The following is a 19,365-nucleotide window of genomic DNA, read 5'->3' on the forward strand; positions in this document are numbered from 1 at the left end:
TTACAAATTAAAATAATTAAATATATTGACATTTTATTATCAACAGAAGGGTACTAAACGCCAACAGCAACAACATCAGCAACAGCAGCAACAGCATCACCAAATATTTAGTTCCTCTAGCCACTATTCGCACCTACCATCCTTATCTACCACCACAACTATAGCCGGCGGCTATGGGCAATTACATGCAACAACGATCAACAATACACCGAATACGTTTGCGACAACAACTGTGGCTAGTGCGCCAAAAAATCAAACGAAAAAAGGTGCTACTAATAGTGCCACAGTTTTGCCCATAGGCCAGCAATCACAACAAACACATCAACAACAACAACTACAAAATCATCATCAACAACAACAGCAGCAATTTCAACAATATCAAACTAGTAGTCCCTTAATAGCAGATAGTCCATCACCAAGTCCTAGTGGTACTGCTATAACATCGGCTTCAATTAAACCGCCAACACCACAACCACCCATGCAAATGTTGCAACAACAATTTACCATTGCTAGCAATAGCAATGGTACTGGCGGTCCTCAACAGCAAACGTTCCAATTAATTCAAGGACCTCAAGGTCAGTTAATAGCGGCTGCCACCTCTCAACAACAAAATTCACATCTGCAACAGCAACAACAATTGCAGCAACATAGATTTAACCCTACGCCTACAACGAACATTGTAACATCTACAGCGGCAGCCGCGTTGGGTAATAAATCAACAAAGACTCCCCAACAAATTCTGCCCAAACCTCAGCAATTGCAGCAGCAACAACTAATCCAACAGCAGCAACAACTAGTAGACCAAATTAATTTTGCTCAACAACAACAACAACAAAAATCAAAAACCCCTAATCCAACGCCACCTCCGGCATCGGTGACTTCGTCAAGCAATATGTCTCAGCCATCCTTAACGCAGATCTCACAATCAGCCCAACCGGGTCAACAACAGCAAATAATTCTACCTTCTGGTGCCACAGCTAGTCTAACAACCACCGCTCAACAGCCCTTGTTGCTCAACCAAATGCCCGTGTTGGTGCAACAAAACACTCCACAGGGAGTACAATTAATTTTACGGCCACCCACACCACAATTGACCGCCACTCCCTCACTGGTTATCCAGAATAGAGGTCAACCTCAGTTGCAGCAGCATCAACAGCCCCAACAAGTTTTGCGTATTTTAGGTACAAATGGAGCCACCATGCAATTGGCAGCTGCCACGCCCACATTTATAGTTTCATCTCAGGCAAATCTGATACAACAAGCAAATCATTTGCAGACCATTAAAACTCAGTCACAGTCACCTGCCATAACACAACTTAGTGGCTTACATGCCGCTCTATCCGCAGCAGCCGCCGCCAATAGTCAACAGCAAAGATCTCAACAGTTTGCCACGACAGCAGCCACAATAAATGGTCATTTATTGAGTCCCAGTGTAGCGGCTCAAATACAAAACCTCCAATTAGCAGCTGCTGCTGCAGCAAATGGTAATGGTTTGACAGCTCAAATACAAATGCCAAATGGTTTGACAACTTCCGGGGCTACGACTCTGCTTTCCCAATTGCCGGGAACAGCACAGTTTCAGCAAAATTCGCAGGGCTTTAATATTAATCTTAATCAATTAAGTGGCGCCAATATACAACAAATCGCTGCCGCTGCTGCGGCCGGCGCAACATTTCAAACTCCACAACCTCCACCACAAACACAAAATGCTGCTAATAATGGACAGCAGCAAAATCAACAAAATTCAGGAAATAATACCACCGCCAACAACAACACAGCAACAAATGATCTCTTCTCAAATTCATCCAATGCAATGAGCAATTTAACTCAATCATCACCGGCACATTGCCCGGTTGCAGTAACCCCAGAACCCATAAGACAACCAACACCGGTATTACAGAATATACCCGCCGCTAGTCCTCAACTACAACAACAAACACACAATCCACCACAAATACAATTGAGCTTAAATGCTGCAGCCACCATACAGCTGCAACAACACCAGCAGCAACAGCAGCAAGCACAAATTCAGCAACTACAGCAACAGATACAGCAAACACAAAACCAAGTGCAACAGGCTCAACAACAGCAGGCCCATCAATTACCGCAAGTTCAGCATATACAGCAGAATCAAAACTTGCCACAAACTCAACCACAAGTTGTGCAGCAAGAAACAAAAAAGAAGCCTAAACCGAGGAAAAAGAAACCACCAGCCGCTAGTGCGTCTTCAAATGCAGCTACGGCGAATAACAATAAAAGTTTAACTACCACCGCTAATAAATCGCTAAATACCAACACATCTACTACATCGGTATTGGCTCCCACCATAACCTCAACGAGCAACACGATAAACATGGTTCCTAATACAACAAGTCAAGAACAAATGAATCAACAACAACAGCAGACCAACACCACCAACATACCACCTTTGAACCACAGCACTCAAAATCTTCAAGATAACACAACGCAGGTCCAAAATTCACCATCACCTCCCCCGCCACAAATACAAAGAGCCAGCAACGGAAAACTAGACTTGGGTAATGTTATGAAACTTTGTGGTATAACCGATGAAGATGATGAGGATTTTATGGATACCAGTCCAACCGAAGAAACCTCTCCTAACCAATCAATAAATTCAACACAAAACTTTACCATATCCATACCACAACCCAATGGTACAAGCGAAACTTTACCCTATACTTTAAGTATACCGGGTGTTCAATCATCCAATATTCCAAATGATACTATGGATTCATCTCAACAAGAACCAGCAACAAACATTGTCATTAAAATTGATCCTTCCGAAGCAGGTATTGGTGCAACGACAAATTCTTCGTCTTTGGCACAACCCTATTCTATAACCATACCCCGTTTACCATCACAGGAGGAGATACAAAAACAATCTCAACAACATTTGAACAACCAACAAAATGACAACAACACTTTACAGCAGAAACAGCCACAAACGATGTTGTCATCACAACCCCTAAACACAAATATAACTTTTTCAATGCCCATGCATTCATCAGCCTCTTCAATGGCCCCCAATAATATACCCCAGTTAATAAGCAATACACTGGCTCCATCCAATACCATAAACAACAGCATGGTTGCCTCCTCATCAATGGCAACCACCACTACAACCACTACCACGGCTACAGTAAAGCCTAGAAGAAAACCAGCTGCTAAAAGAAACAATAAGAAAGATGCCAATAATGTTGCTGCAACTTCCATAAACAGTTCTCTAGGAAATTCCATGAATGCAACACAAGCTGTGGCAACATCATCCACTGTTGTTACTCCAGCTGTCAATATCACAACTAGTGCAATATCCACACCTCTGGCCACACCAGCTCTAGTACCAAGTCAAATTGGAAATATACAAATCTCTCAGATAGACAACAGATTGGCCAACAACCAAACTCAACTGATTTCGACCCCTATGACATCCTTGGTCGAAAATAAAATACAAATCATGCCAATAATGGATAAAAATACCAACACCACTCAAATGCCTCAGCTTCAGCAAACGCAAATAGTTTTCCAACCCAATAACACTGGCAACAATCTAACTATAACCTCAGCTCAGAATCAGCAGCCATTACCACAGGAACAGCCTAGGCAAATGCAATTGGTGGCTTTACCCCAGCTCTCAAACTCTTCGCAAGCTTCGACAACATCAACTAGCACTCTCAATCAACAGCAACAACAACCAACGCTTACAATGCCAAGTCCACAAATTAATACATCGCTGCCTAATGCTCCAAATAACACACAAACTCCATTAATGCCTCCTGCAGCACAAACTACCATGTTGCCGGGATTATCCGGAAATGTATCAATTTCCGTGGGTACGCCAAATACCATAGCAGGAATTATACCCCAACTAACAGGTAGTCTGACGTTGGCAGTGTCAGAGCAATGTGAAAGATTGATACTAAGACACGATCCTAATCAACCTCAAGATCAGCAATCGCAACTTATATTGCAGGCCTTGCTAAAGGGAGCTCTACCCAATGTTACCATTATAAATGAGCCAACCAAAATCGAGCCACCAAAACCACCAACAATACAACAACAGCCAACATTACCCCAACCGATGCTAACACCAACAAGCGTAGCAGCAACCTCCACATCTAGTGCTAACAATTCAACAGGAGCTATTAGTAAATCCAACAAGAAAAATAACAAACAAAACGCGGAGTCTGCAAAACAGCAAGTGACACAAAATTTAGCCAATCAAATACAGAAACCTATGGAGGGAATTGGAAACAACACTACTACAAGCAATAGTAATCTTAATAGTAATTTAAATAGCAACATCAATACAAACATTAATATGAATTCAGCTAGCTCGCAAATTCCACCACCCAACGTCACAATGTCTCAGCAACGCTATATAGCCTTGCCCAAAATCGATCCAAGCACTCAACAGTTGTTCAGTTTGAATCCTTTAAATAATCAAATAACGCCTATAAATGCTAATCAAACAACAGCATCGATTGGACCAACAGAACGTTTACTCATCGCTCCAGCAGGAATAAATGCACAACAATTGGCCCAGTGTTTGCAGCAAGGACAATTACATTTCAACGATGTCAATCCTGTAACATCACAACAGGCTTCTTCCACACAACCCCAGCAACAACAACAACAGCAGCAGCAACAAACTATGGGTGCAATTGGGGGTGGTAGTAGTAATCAACAGCCCAAACAACAAATTGTGTATCCCATGACTTCACAAATGAATACACAAGGTATGGTGACAACAACAACAACCACTACTACCACAACATCCAATCCAACAACAGTGAGCTCTTCGGCACAACCGGCAACAACAAACACATCTACTACAACTAAACAAGTAGCAAATGTTGCACCCATAATCGATCAATCGAAAGCAAAGCAGGATACAAAACAAATTAACAATACTAGCTCGGGCGGCACAGGAGCAGTGCCCAAAAAGAAGCCGGTAAGGAAACCGAAAGCTTCAACAACTACTGCTGCCGATGTGGCGCTAATGAAAAATGCTTCGGTGGTCAAACCAATGCCAAAACTAGATCCTCTTTCCCAAAAACCCAACAACAATCCAGTACAAATAGTACAGCCCAACACAGCAAGTGGCAAACCAGTTGTATCCTCATCAACCACCTCTACCACAACAACAACTACATCAAATGTGGTGACAATTCAGCCGTTTCAAACACAAACCTCCACGGGCACTAAACTGGTGGGAGTTACAGCACCTATGCAACAACAGCCGCAAAATAATCTCCAGCAACTACAACAGCAGCAAACTCAACAAGGACGCACACAAACCAATTTCAGTCTTAACTTTCCAAGCGGAACAAACAACAGCGCTAATACTACTAATACAACAACTAGTCTCAATACAAATCAATCGATGCAAAATCTTAACAACGGTCTTCCGAATAATTCATCAACTACTGGCACCAATCAGCCTCAACATACGGTTTCAAGAGTCCAAACTATACAACTAACACCTCAACAACAACAAATGTTCAAACAGGTTCAAATGCAAATACAATATTTGACCGTCAAGCTGCAGCACAAAAACTTACTCAGTTCTACGTCTTTACCGGCCGATTTGGATCCTAATGTTGTGGCCGCTTTTAATAAACCAATGAACGATATGGAAATCAATACCGCATTGCAAAGACTTTTCATGGAACAGCAACGTATACTGGCAGCCGGTAAAGAAATACCCACTCCCGAACCATTCATAACGAATGCCAACAATGCTGCAAATGCCGCCAATAATTTTCCATTAATGCAATCAAATAATTTCACCAACGACAGTGGGAAAGTGAACTCCGTCAATATACCGGCCAATATAGTACTACCCAATAATCATTCAACATTGAGTGGTAACTCAAATGTGGCGGGAAATACAATGAATTCAACAATAAGTAATATACAACAGCAACAACAGCAGCCCACACAAAAGATCCACATTTATCCAATACAACATCAACAACAAAATAAGCAAGTCAAGCAAACAAAACAGCAGCAAGTTACTTTGAATATCAACAACATAAATTCAAACAATACGAATAATAATCTAGCAACACCAACATCAACAACTGTTACTTCAACTGCTGCTGGCAATAGTGGTAACAACAGCAAAATTACAAACAAACAGAAATTAAATCAAAACCAACAACAACAATTTGTTGTACAACAAACCCAAAATAATAATGGTAACAATAACAATATGACAACAACCACTACTAATATGGCAAATCCACCCACATTAAATCTACAATTGCCGCAATTGTCGTCTTTAACGACAACACCATCGTTGCCCTCATTACCATATCCTTCACTGCCACCGCCGCATATGATCAACATCGCAAATATGCCAGCAGTATTACAGCAAAAGCATTTCACCCAACATTTACAAATGCAACAGCAACAATTAATGCAACAGCAGCAGCAACAACTGCAACAGAAATTACAGAATTCTAATATAAAACCCTCTAATAATTTTGCAACTTTTAATGCAAACTTAAGTAGTATGCCAGGATTTCAACAAGGACCACCACCGCTAATATTCCCCACATCTACAGCAACAACTAGTAGTACAGTTGTTTCTATAGCAGCAGCAACAGCACCAACAACATCATTAACTACAATACCTCAGCTAACAGCACTAAGTCAACAACAAACAACTTTACCACAACAGCAAACACAAACCCAAATACAATTTCAACCCTCATCAATACAATCCGCACCAACATTTGCTGTTACAATAGGAAACCAAAAGACTTACGTACCAATTATTACCGGTGCCATAGCTTCTGTGACCACGTCCACCATACAACAAGTAGCTGTTGCATCGTCATCATCATCTTCTATGAATACGGTGGTCTCCACTTTGCCTCAATTAATAACAGCCACGGCTGCTACATCATCAACACTGACAACAACTGCTGCTGCTGCAGCTACTGCTGCTTCTTCGGTTGTAGTAGCCACATCTACTGCTACTATGACAAATGCATGCTCTATAAATCCCATGCTAACACTGGCATCCTCATCTTCGAGCGGTCATCCATTGAATAGTTCACATGTTGTCCAGCAGAATACGTTATTTAACGGTGGCATTAATGTTAATATTGTCGGTAACCAAATTGCTCAGAATCAAACTGTTGTTAAAACAGAGGAACAAATTTCACCCAAAGCAAAACTTGCTCGTCTTTCTTTGTGAGTAGTTGGTTGATATTAATCCTTTAATTTCTAACAAAACATAAAGAGATTACTTTTTTTCTAAATCCATCAAACAAAACTCATTTATCATCATTTAAGGAAAGCTAATCTAGTTGAGTTAGATCTTCTTCAGTTGTAAAAGAAATCAGTATTTACAAAATTATATACTTTATGTAAGCTTATAGCTGGTATAATCAAAGATCTCATCATATTCGAGTAATTTAACTTTTACGGAACATTCTTATTAATTTATATAGGAGTTAAATTCCCTTTAGTAAGGATTACAGAACTAGTTACGTGACTGGTTCTTTGGGGATAGGTTCTAGCTTTAACCAAAGGGACATTCGAGAAAAACGGGTTTGATAGTTCTATGTCATTTTAGTATAAGTTTACAAAAGTCTTCATTTTGGAAGAATTAAAACAAAATAAGTACACAGGCCAATCAATTTTTGACCCAGATACCAAAGTATACTTTTCTGCCGGAGGAGCGCTGAATCCGAGAGTCGACAGATTGGACTTTAAGATGACATAACAAATTTCATAAATAAAGGCTCGATATATTGAAAACCTAATATGACTGAAAAATTTTGAATCTGCGCTGCTTAATTCTTTAGAAAAGTGTACTTTGGTATCTGGGTTTCGATTTTTTCAAATTGTTTTTTAACTAAACGTTTAGCTAATAGATAAAAATAATTAAAATAATATATACTGAACAAATTTAAAAAAATCATCACCTTCATCTCATCCAATTTATAACAAAATATTTTATGAATTTGATTTAATATTGAAACTTTTCCATTTACAAACATTAGATTCCTACGACAATTAGAAGTGGATCAACAAAGCTGTTTAAATCCCGACTACAAGAGTCCATTTGAAAATAAAGAAGAGGCAGTAAAACGTTTGATAAGGTAAAACAAAGTTTTTATTGAAAACAGTGAAATTTCAAAACTAATTAAATTCTACTTACAGATATCATTGTATGTATCAACCCGATGAAGATATACCCAGTGAAGAGGAAGAAGAATTTGAAAAAACCGCCATAAGATTTCAAGATAAATTTCGCCATTTATCAGGCAAATTTCAGCAAATATTATTACAAGAATCAATGGTGAGAAGAGTAATTGACAAAAAAAAAAATTGTTTAAAAGTTAAACCAACTAAAAATAAATTATTTTTATTAACTTATATTGTTCTTTATTTATTTTTAAATTTAGCTACAACATCGTACCTCAGAAATATGTCAAATGGAGACATTAATGATTGAAGATTTAAAACAGGAAATCGAAGATTCCAAACAATTAGAAAAAGACATTCTACAATATGAATTATTACAGCAGCAACAGCAACAACAGGAAGATAACAAAGAAACTCTCAAGGATATGGAAAATTCAACAGTCACCAATATATCGCAACCTTCACCCTGTGCTTCTACACCGAGTATTTTTGATCAAATCAAAAATGAGGTTAAAACCGAACTAGATATTAAGCTAAATTTAGAAGAACATTCGAATAATGATAGCAATTCGAATTTCTGTAATAATTTACAATCGTCCTCTGCCTCATTGGATTCCATTAAAAATGAAATTAAAGGAGAACCCGGCGATAATTCTCTAACCTCTTCGAGTGGTGTAAAAAGTTCTTGTAGTTCTATGGATTCATTTGATTTATTAAAACAAACTTCTGTAGATAATAGTTCTATAAAAAAGCAAACGGTTGAGGTGAAAGAACACAAAAAGGAGGAAATCTCTACACAATGGAAACAATCCTATTTGGAAAGTAAGAGTTCTAATAGTTATTATAATCATTTGGCCAGTGCCTCGGTAAATATAAATAAACCAGCCAATCATGTCTTTAATGGTGTGGTTAAAAAACAACAAACAACAGTACCGGCTGCAGCAACAGCAGTCGCTACTGCCACAAATGTTGAACTAAAGAAAGAGGAAAAAGATAGTTTTGAAAATTTTGATATTGAATCGGAAATAACTCCTAGTTTCATAATGAAAAAACAGGAACCAAAAGAACCTGCTCAAACGACCATCACAACTACTACTGCTGCAACAACAACAACAACAGTTGCCACAGATTCGACAATTAACACCAATACTAACACTTCAGCTGCTAAACATCACAGTGCTAAGCCAGCTAAACAAGCTAAAATTAGCCATACATTTGAGCATAACATTAACGTAGCAGCAAGTATTACAAATAGCCATAATTTCCAACAAACTCTTTCCACGACGAATGCTACAGCTCAACCAGAAGTTGTTACAAATAATTTTGATTTTTCACATCATTTGCCTGTAAATCAAGGAACCACAACAAAGCAACAAGAAGACGATTGGTTGTGTATACAAAAGGAATTAAATTTGATGAATTCAGTGAACACCACCGTTAATAATAAGAATGCTGGCACTAACAACTCAGCGCCTCAAAATACAACTGAACCCTTAACAAAAACTTTAGATTTCTTATCGAATGCAACTTCTAATGATTTGTTTCCCAATGGTTGTATTAACAAAAATATGGAAAATCAATGTAATAATCAAGTACCAACGAATGTAGCAGCCACCAATTGCAATTCAACTTTGGCCACCAGTAGTTGTAGCCAGCAAAATCAACAGCCATCTTTGCCACTTGCAACACAAGAGGAAAATCAACAAGCTGCTGATTTAAATGAATTCTTTAGTGGCTCTGAAGATAGTGAAGTTCAGAAGGATGTTGAAACTAGATTAGAAGCCATGTTCGGCGAATCTCCTGTACATTTGACTGGCGGCAATAAGGAACGCTCCGATTCACCTGATGATATCGAATCTGGTTTGGAATCTATTTTCGGTGAATCAAATAAATCGCCCTCAAATAATCCCTGTGCTGCTAAGGAGAAATCAAACTGGGCTACTGATTTTGGAGGCAATTCCTTTATGACAACTAATCAACAACATTCTAACAATTTTATGAATACCACCAATAACAGTATGCCACATCACATACAACTGGGATCGGCCAATAATCCCCGATGGATGCAAAATATGGAAGCTCAATTTCCTGATTTCCTCACTAGCAACAGCAGTAACAATACTTCTGCTGTCAATGACTGTATGGCTTCAAGAAAACGTCAATGGAATGGTCATATTGTTGATGAAAATGCAGAACATTTGCAACAGCAAAGGGAACAGCAGCAGCCACATGTTTCACAGGATGAAGAAAGTCCCCAAAAGAAAATGTGTGATGGTTCTATGAACAATGGAGGTCTCAATGATACTTCGGCCTCATCTTCATCGCCATTAGGCATGCAACAGCAGTCTCAGACGCATCATCATCATAATTTAGTGCCAAATGATACCTCACATGCTCAGGAGTTAATGGATGCTGCTTTATTATCACTACATGATGGTTTAGGTGTCGATAACAATGCCCAAGAGAATCCCTCACAAACTAACGGGTTTGCACACATGATGGGACATCAGAATTTTGCCTCCTACAACAATCACATGGATAACAATCAGCAGCAACAAACGCAACATTTCATGAATCTGGCTCATCAGCAAAATATGACTGCACAACAGCAGCAAATGCTTAATAATCATATGATGCAGATGAACCATCAGCAACAGAGCAATATACATGGACATCACCATGCAGGTGCTGGAGAATTTGATGATGATATAACCCGCCATGTTCAAAATGCCATCGATAGTATATTAAATCTGCAAAGTTCTGAAGCAGATTCACTATCCTTTTCCTTAGATCATTCTATGGGTTCATTTCTAGGCGAATCCATACTCAACGATAATCAAAGTGGTGCCAATAATGGCGTCTCCTGTCAGGAGTCCACCAAACGTCGACAATTAGTCGATGAATTGGGTGACTGTTTAATGGGTAATTCCTCAACAGAAACACCATTACTTATGGATACTTCGGCCACTGCAGCTCATTCTCAAATAATGAATCATTCTGCTCTACATCACAACAATCTGCAGCAACAGCATCATGGTCATGTTGCAGCAACAACAAACTCTGTTGGACAGACAAACGATTCAGCCATGAATAATCATCATCATAGTAATGCCACAGGTGGCAACAACAATATTTCCGTTAATCATAACCAACAGCAACAATTAAATGATTTTAATTGTGTTGTCGGTGGCATGGATGAAGCAGTTAAGTCCATAATGACTTCTTGACATCAACAACCAACAAATCAGACACAAAATCAACAGCAACATGTAGGAGCATCAAACCAGGCCACTACTTTATCAACAGGAACTTCACAACAGCAACCACAGTCTGGTATTCTTAATAGCAATCACAATCATCTTCAGCTATCTACGACTACAACAACAAATGGCATTAGCGGCGGTAATAGTTTAATATTAGAATTCAATTCAGCTGCATTATGAGACCTTATACCACACATTATACCACCATTGGCTGTTTAGAAATAGAAATTTACACAGGTAGATAAAAAGCGAACCAGGTAAATATGTACATTTTTATGTATAAGTTTATTGGTTTTTGTGTTTTTATAACCGATTTACTATATCCATTAAGTTGTTTTTTTGTTTGTAAACAAAGAGCCTTAAATGTTTTTCTTATGGTATTTTGAAATTTAAAGCGGCCAATAGAGTTTTGAATTTCGTTTTAAAACATGCAAATAACTATGTAGTTATAATTCCTTTACAATGTTGATTTCGACTTTGTGTCAAATCATTCCAAGGAAAGGTTGAGAATACATTTGTTAATCACCAGTTTATAGTCCCGGCAGTCTAGCATCTCTTTTCCCCGGGATTGCATTAACACCAATATGAGGTTCTATCATCAAGGTAACTTTCCCCCGGGAGATAAAGCTTGAGATAAGCATAAACTTTAAAAAGTTTTATTTTTATTAAATTTTGCCTAAAAACTTATATCTCACAAATTGTTATAGTTTTTCACATAAAGCTGCGATCATAATCGAAGAAGGGAGAAGAAATAATAGAGAACAACGAACCAAAATAGTTTTTTAGGACACGATATTTTAAAAACCTAGGGGGTTACTCGGTAAATCGATTCGAAAGCAAACAATTTTCAAATTTATATGTTAAATACATTGTGTTTCGAAAGCTTTTTCTTTCGAATCGAATTACAGAGTAACCCCACTGATGTGATTGAGAAATTCTGAGATTAGATTCGGATTCAATTGTAGAAAATATTCAAATTTTTTGTATAAAATTGCATGTAAAATTTTTCAAACAAATAAATAAATTCTAACAGTTTAAATTTCAAAAGCCCGTAATAAACTTTATACATCCCTTTTCCTCCCCTCATTGAAATTTTCACATAAAGTTAAAAACTAACACAAACACTATGTTTGATTTAAAAAATTTTAAATTTCACCCCTAAGGCATTTAATTTATAAATAAAATTTCAATTTTAATATAAATATATATATTTTTTTAATTTTTTTTTTTTGTTAAAATTTAAGACCAACAAACAACCATTTTGTGTATATAATTTTTAGCTAAAATTCATAATTTATATTATTAAATTTTTTCTTTAATTTCCGTTTTTATTTGTTTATTAGTTTAATTATTTTAATATACAACAAATTTTTGTTTATTTATTTAAGAGAAACAATAAGAAAAAAAAAATCAAATTAAAACGACACCATAGAAAATACAACAGTATTGTACAAGCGAAACAAAAAAAAAAAAATTATTAAATTAATTAAAAACTTAATGTGTCAAAGAAAATTTAGTTTTAAATTTAAGGACAAAATAATGAAAAACAAATAGAAAATTATAGTAAAATGTAACAGCAAATAAATAAAAGGTGTTTGTAAAAATATTAGTTTAAAAATTTATAAAAAACAAAAACTCTTGACCAGAGTTTTTGTTAAAATAGTTATAATTTAAATTATAAAAAAAAAATTTAAGACTTTTATTTTAATTTTAAAATGGTAAATATATAAATTGATTTGATTTTGTAAATATTTATTTAAAAAAAATGTTGTTTTATTTTTTTATATTTGGTTTTATAATTAAATAATAAATTATTTTATTTAACAAATTGTTTTTTTTTTATTATTATTATTTTCTTCCTTTGCTCCTTTCATCTTTTTCAAATATAGTGTTTGTGTGTGTTTTCTTAACATTTAAGACTCTTTTTTATATGAAAAATTAGTTCTGCAGAAGATTTTTATTAACAATTTAAAATTGTTAACATTTTTTTTAATATGTTTTTTTACTGATTTACACAAGAATTGCAAAATTTAGCTAAAATTGTTTAGATTTTTTTTAAATGTTTAAAACAGTTATTAACAAAATCCCTTTTAGTTTAATTTTAAATTAATATTTAAGTTTAAAACAACTGTCTTTATAATTTGACTAAAAGAAAAAGCAATACTTTTTTCCAATTTCAAAACTTTCTTTTATTATTCCCCTTTAAAAAAAAATCCACAAATAAGACCAAGCAAATATAGGAATTAAAACAAATTCCAAATTATTTTAAATATAAGCAATATATACTTATACAAACATCAAACATTAACTAGAAAATACCACAAACAAAACTTTAACATAAATAAAAACTAAAACTAAAAACATGCTTTAATTTCCTTACCAACGAATTGGTTGTAACCATACAAACATTCTACATTCTCATCTACTTTACTTTACTATAAACTTGTAACGTTTAACCGAGTTTATAGCAGCTAAAGCAGTTGTTTTAAGAATAAGGGCCTAAATGTAACGGTTGCCAAGAAAATATTAAACTAAATGTAGTAAATTTAATAAATTAATTAAAATTGGTATTTAATTATTAAGCTTAATAAATGTCGTTTTTCCTTTTTTTATAAATAATAACGCAACAATTAAAAAAAAAAACAATAATAAATGTGAGAAAAACTACTATTAATTTTAATTGAATTTTTACCTCCAAAACTTACTCTGATGTCTACATGTATATTTTGTGTGCGTTTTAATAATTCAATGAAAATTTCTGCAAATTAATTAAAGTACACAAATAGTCAATGTAATATTTACAACTTCCTGTTTTTTTTTAAAGACTTATTAATCTATAACAAATTCTTGAATGTAGAAAGGACATTTCTTTCACTTATATTGAGAGGTTACTTTTCAAAAGAATGAATTTGGAATCTTGGATTTTAGGTTATTAACCTTTTAAAAAGGGGATCCTAAATTAAAAACTCGAGCTTCCTCTCAAATTTATATCCTTTCTACATTCAACCATTGATATCTAAAATTTTGTTATGAGCATGTTTTCCCAGTTGGTTGCTTTTATAAAATTTCTTTAAAATATTTTTAAATGTTATACTTATGAAGTAAATTAATTCTATGCTCAATGACGGGATAGTTAAGGCCCAGGTCAAATTTGGCTGTTCTGTGATTCATCATCCACTTTTTGACTTGATTAAGCTATGTCCGCTATGTCCGTCTGTCCTTCGTTAGCTTCTGTAAACATTATAATCACAGGTCGAAATTTTAAAGGTAATTCGATCAAATTTGGTACATGTATCATTTTTCGCCCAAGGACGAATGCTATTGTTGTCAAAAATCTTTATTCCATTATCTCACCTAGCCCTCATACAACCGGGAACCTCGAATACGGGTCGGGTTCACGAACTATGCTAACAAGTGAATAGTTAGTTTTTCACTGCACGAAACTTGCAGTTATCACCATTGAAGTTGTCAGCAAACACTTCACTATTTGAAAGAAGGAAGTTAATCAAGCTTTTGGTTTCGTAGTCGATAGAAATTTCGACTCTACACCACCCTATCGACGGCAGCTTTGAACGATGTTTAAGTGACTGTTATAATGATTCCCTAAAAACTGTAACTGTACTCTAAGAACGGAAGGTACTCCCAGTCAAGGAACACAATGTTATGTTTTCTAAATAGGCATGTTAGGTGGTACCTTCGTGTATAGGAGGAAAATATAATCACTCCTATTCTGCATTTCTATTCGAATCAAAGTTTTCTCCGTTTGGCAACTAACAAAATCGTAGTTATGATCGTAATACAGAATACACACAATAATAAAGTATTGAAATATAATGGAATTGCTTCTTCTTTTTCTTACGATTCGGTTTTTTCTTGGAATACCAATTTTCGATCGTAGCGTAACTGAATGCGGAAACGTAATCGAAATGCAGAATAGGGGTGAATAGCTATGTGCAGGATTTGTTGTATCGGTCATCGTATAGAGGAGCATTAAATCGATATTAAATCGAAACGCATAAAGACTCTATAACTGCCGTACTTGCAGTTCGTCCAGCGCTTGAGAAAAAAACCTACAACGGAAAACAAGAGTAATTCTAGCACAACTTAGATTGGGATAGAGCAACAGGCCTTGTGCCTGCTAGTCCGGCCGTCCCTAACGAATGATCAGCTTGTGGTCAGTTTACCCTTGATACCCACCAGATATAATGTATTTATGAACACATCCTAGCACAGCTGAGAACGGTATAGAGCAATAGGCTTTATGCCTACTAGTCCAGGCCGTACCTAACGAATGCTCAGCTTGTTGTCAGGGTACCCATGATACCCACCAGATATAATGTATTTATGGACACATCCTAATATTTAGGCCTGAACCTTTTGCTGTTAGAAATGTACTAGTATCTTTACAGTAAATTTTATAAACATATGTAGGCCCATTGGCCTCCATTGAAATTATGACTGATATATTTTATTAGACTATCATAAATGAGCAGACTTTTCCTGGAATATAATAACTTCAAACTCTGCTGTATGTTGCATTTGCATTGTGTTAAAAAATGTTCCTGTATAGCCCGTGATATTAGACATTGTGATACACCCACTGAATGGGAAATATACCAGGCTCGTCTAGCTTTTGCATAAGTACTGTTTTCCCTCGAATATAATTTAAAGGCAGCTTTAACTGACTATTCGCGAGACATTCTATTTGAGATACTTTAACTTGGATGGAACCACTTACTATTCTCTTGCAATCCTCTCTCAAGTTTGTCTATAGAACAATGCAAGACAAGTCATCATTCTTTGAAAGAAGCATTCCTTTTATCAAGATTGATCGAAGGAAAATACAAAATTTTAACCAAGCAACCGTTTGGGAAATCATGTTTTTTGCATATTATTTAGCATGTAAATAAATAATTTACTTACAAATTCTGAATAATTCAAACGAATAAGACAATTAATAAACAATTATATTAAAAAATACTATTTTACAAATTGAAAAGAAAAATATATCAAAGAATAATAACCAATTGTTTAGTCTATTAAAACGAAAAATCCCCCAAATGTATTAAATAACAAAGTCTTATAAAAATTTAGTTTATCTAACAAAAAAACATGAGCTGTAAATAATACAATACATTATAAACATATAATTAAGTAAATAAAATCATAAATAAATTGAAAGTTGTAAAACTTGAAAAAGAAATTACATAAAAATACGTACGTAACACATTTTGTAGCATAATGATAAATATTAAAAATAAATTACTTTTTTTATAAAAAAAAAAACAATAATAAATACTCCTTAATGTTTGTAAATTAATTATAAAGAAAATAAGATACTTTTTAATTGATTTAAAAAAAAAAGTATATTATTAACAAAACTAATCTTTGTCTAAATAAATTTAATTAAATATTCCAAAAAACAAAAAAAGTATCATAATGATTAAAAAAATCCAACAACAAACAAAATTACTTAACTAAATTTAATGTAAAATAAACAATTTAAACATATTGACCTTATTATAGACTATAAATTTCATAAACGAAAATCTTAAACATCGTGTTTTCTAAAGAAAATTTAATAATTAAATTAAATTAAAAAAAAAATTAACATAGGAGAGCATTAAATTTTAAATTAGTCTTAAAAACAACTGAAAATCAGAAAAGCAAATTTAATTTATAATAAAAAGTAAAATTTAAAAAAAGGAAGTTATAGAGGAAGGAAATGAAAACAAAACATATGACTTAATTTAATAATCAAGAATACACAAACACACGCACACTTTAAATTCAACAAATATAACGTATTTTTAATTATTCAAAATAAAAACAAAAAAACAATAAAAGTGTCGTTGTTGTATTAAGAGAAAAAGAAATCATTAGAGGAAATTAAAATAAAACAAAAACAAAAAGTATTTAATTAAACTGAAAATATACGATAAATTATAAAAAAAAAGTATTTTTTTATATTGAATTTCTTGGTAAGTTAAAATAAGTTTTAAGTTTCAAAAAACAGCTTTCAAAATTGGGTAAGTAACTAAAAAGTTATAAATTTTCATTGAAATTAACTATTTTTTATGAAATGTTGTTGCTTTTTTAGGGGGGACCCCATTTCGTTGATTTTTTATGTTCCATTCCATTTTGTTCCCTAGTTTTGAGTGGTTTTTATGTTTCATTCCATTTTGTTCCGATTTTTAGCTATGTTTCATCTCCACTTTAAATTGGTTTCAATCTTAGATAACAGGCTGCTTCGTTTGGTAAAAATATATGATAACAGGGTGCCTGTAGGTCAAATGTATGCGATAACAGGGCGTCTCATCTTAAACACAGATTAGCAAATGGTTGTGGTCTTTGGTATCTTGGTTTCTGCCTTCACTTAGTGCAAATGCATAACTACAGAGTGACTAAAATACTTACTTAACCTCTTGCTTATATCCATTGAACGATTTTTCTAATAAAAACGGAGAATATTTCGAATTTTTAACTTGGAAAGCGTGGAGGTTCCTCCTTAGAAATGGATTACGACTGTTTATCATTTTATGCTTTTCCAGCATTTTCTAACATTTCCCTGGACTTTTAAACAAAGAAACTTTATGTTTAATAACATTGGGTTACCTCCGTCGCGTCAGGATTTTAATGTATTTAAATTCGAACACTTTCACTTACGAATCTTGTTATTGAGTAATCTTACAGTGCCCAGGAGTATTAGTTACATTTAGAATACAGTTAAATATATAAAACTAACAATGATGATATAGTTGATAAGTCCGACCACTGCTGGACTAATCTCGAATTAAGATAACTAGTATTTAAAACCAAAATAGCCGCCCTTTAACAACATTAGAAAAGAGGCCATCAGGAAGTCGCTAGTCGTACTCTGGGTTTAGGATTTCCTATTGAGTTGGATAGTATCGATAGTATCAACTCAACCTTAGGGGAAGATAGGATTAGAAAAGGATTTACCAGGGGTACACCACAAGGAGAAGTGTTATTACCCCTACTATGCTTACTTCCTTCGCCAAGGGTAACTATCTTGTCGTGATGCGAGGGCATAAGTACACATCGTGACTCTAGCTTACTGTGACTAATACTTTGGTATCTAGCCATGTAAAGTTTAGGGTTCAAAGAAGTGTATAACTAAAGGTTTCTCATCTTGTCAAGATAGTGAGTGTGGTATGTGTCTTTCAATCCTTCTATCATGATGTAGATTATACGCTATGTTATTTGATCTGGCTCACTCTTTGTGCAGTAAGGGCTTTACCGTTAGACATAGCGTTATATATGCACTTTTAAGGTCAAGGTGAGTGGTAGCAGTGCCGAGGACCTACATGATTAGCCAGTGCATAAAGAGGCTAGTCGCTAACATCTCCCCTCAGCGTCGGGGCAAGTTGCCTAGTCCACGTACACCGTCACTGCGTGGATCCTCCGTCTGTACGTGCTTTCTAGTGGGAACAAGGATGAGAATAGGGACGAGACGCAAGGGGTGGTCGACCTGTTAGGTAGAGACAATACGGACGTCACAGTCATCGAGGATGATAGGGACTTTGACAGTACATGGAAGGACGGTGACGTTACCCTTACTGACCTCCATGTCAAAATTGTTGTGAACTATCAATCTGGGCTAAAGGGAATAAGTTGGGTGTGGAAACATCTAAGACGGAGCTAGTTCTCTTCACTATGAAATAAAGAGACTTTTAGCTTGACGAAATTAAACGGCTTTGGGGCCAAGTATCTAGGGACTTTCCTCTACCGCACATTGTCTAGGAAGGAAAGGCTAAAAAAGGGTCTCAATGCATATTACATATGCAGAAACTCTATTGCAAGAATTGGGGATTGCGACCAGACATGGTAAATTGGATTTTCACGGCGGCAGTAAGGCCTATTATTACCTTTGGCTGTACCTGTGTGGTAGGTAGGG

The 19,365-nt window shown here is 35.1% G+C and overlaps 1 protein-coding gene across 1 annotated transcript in view; it reads left to right on the forward strand.

Moving 5' to 3' along the window:
• Positions 1-12,719, forward strand: part of LOC119605725 (mucin-5AC) — a 154,982-nt gene extending 142,263 nt beyond the window's left edge. The window contains exons 4-7 of the mRNA XM_037959003.1: positions 47-7,224; positions 8,040-8,138; positions 8,200-8,338; positions 8,445-12,719. Of these exons, the coding sequence (XP_037814931.1) occupies positions 47-7,224; positions 8,040-8,138; positions 8,200-8,338; positions 8,445-11,411 (10,383 nt within the window). The 3' untranslated portion in view covers positions 11,412-12,719. The remainder of the gene's footprint in view (positions 1-46; positions 7,225-8,039; positions 8,139-8,199; positions 8,339-8,444) is intronic.
• Positions 12,720-19,365: the final 6,646 nt, after the last annotated feature.

The sequence above is a fragment of the Lucilia sericata genome, unplaced genomic scaffold, assembly GCF_015586225.1.
Source record: "Lucilia sericata isolate MDLA Ls3-8-SP2 unplaced genomic scaffold, ASM1558622v1 Contig000513F_arrow, whole genome shotgun sequence".
Taxonomy (NCBI): domain Eukaryota; kingdom Metazoa; phylum Arthropoda; class Insecta; order Diptera; family Calliphoridae; genus Lucilia; species Lucilia sericata.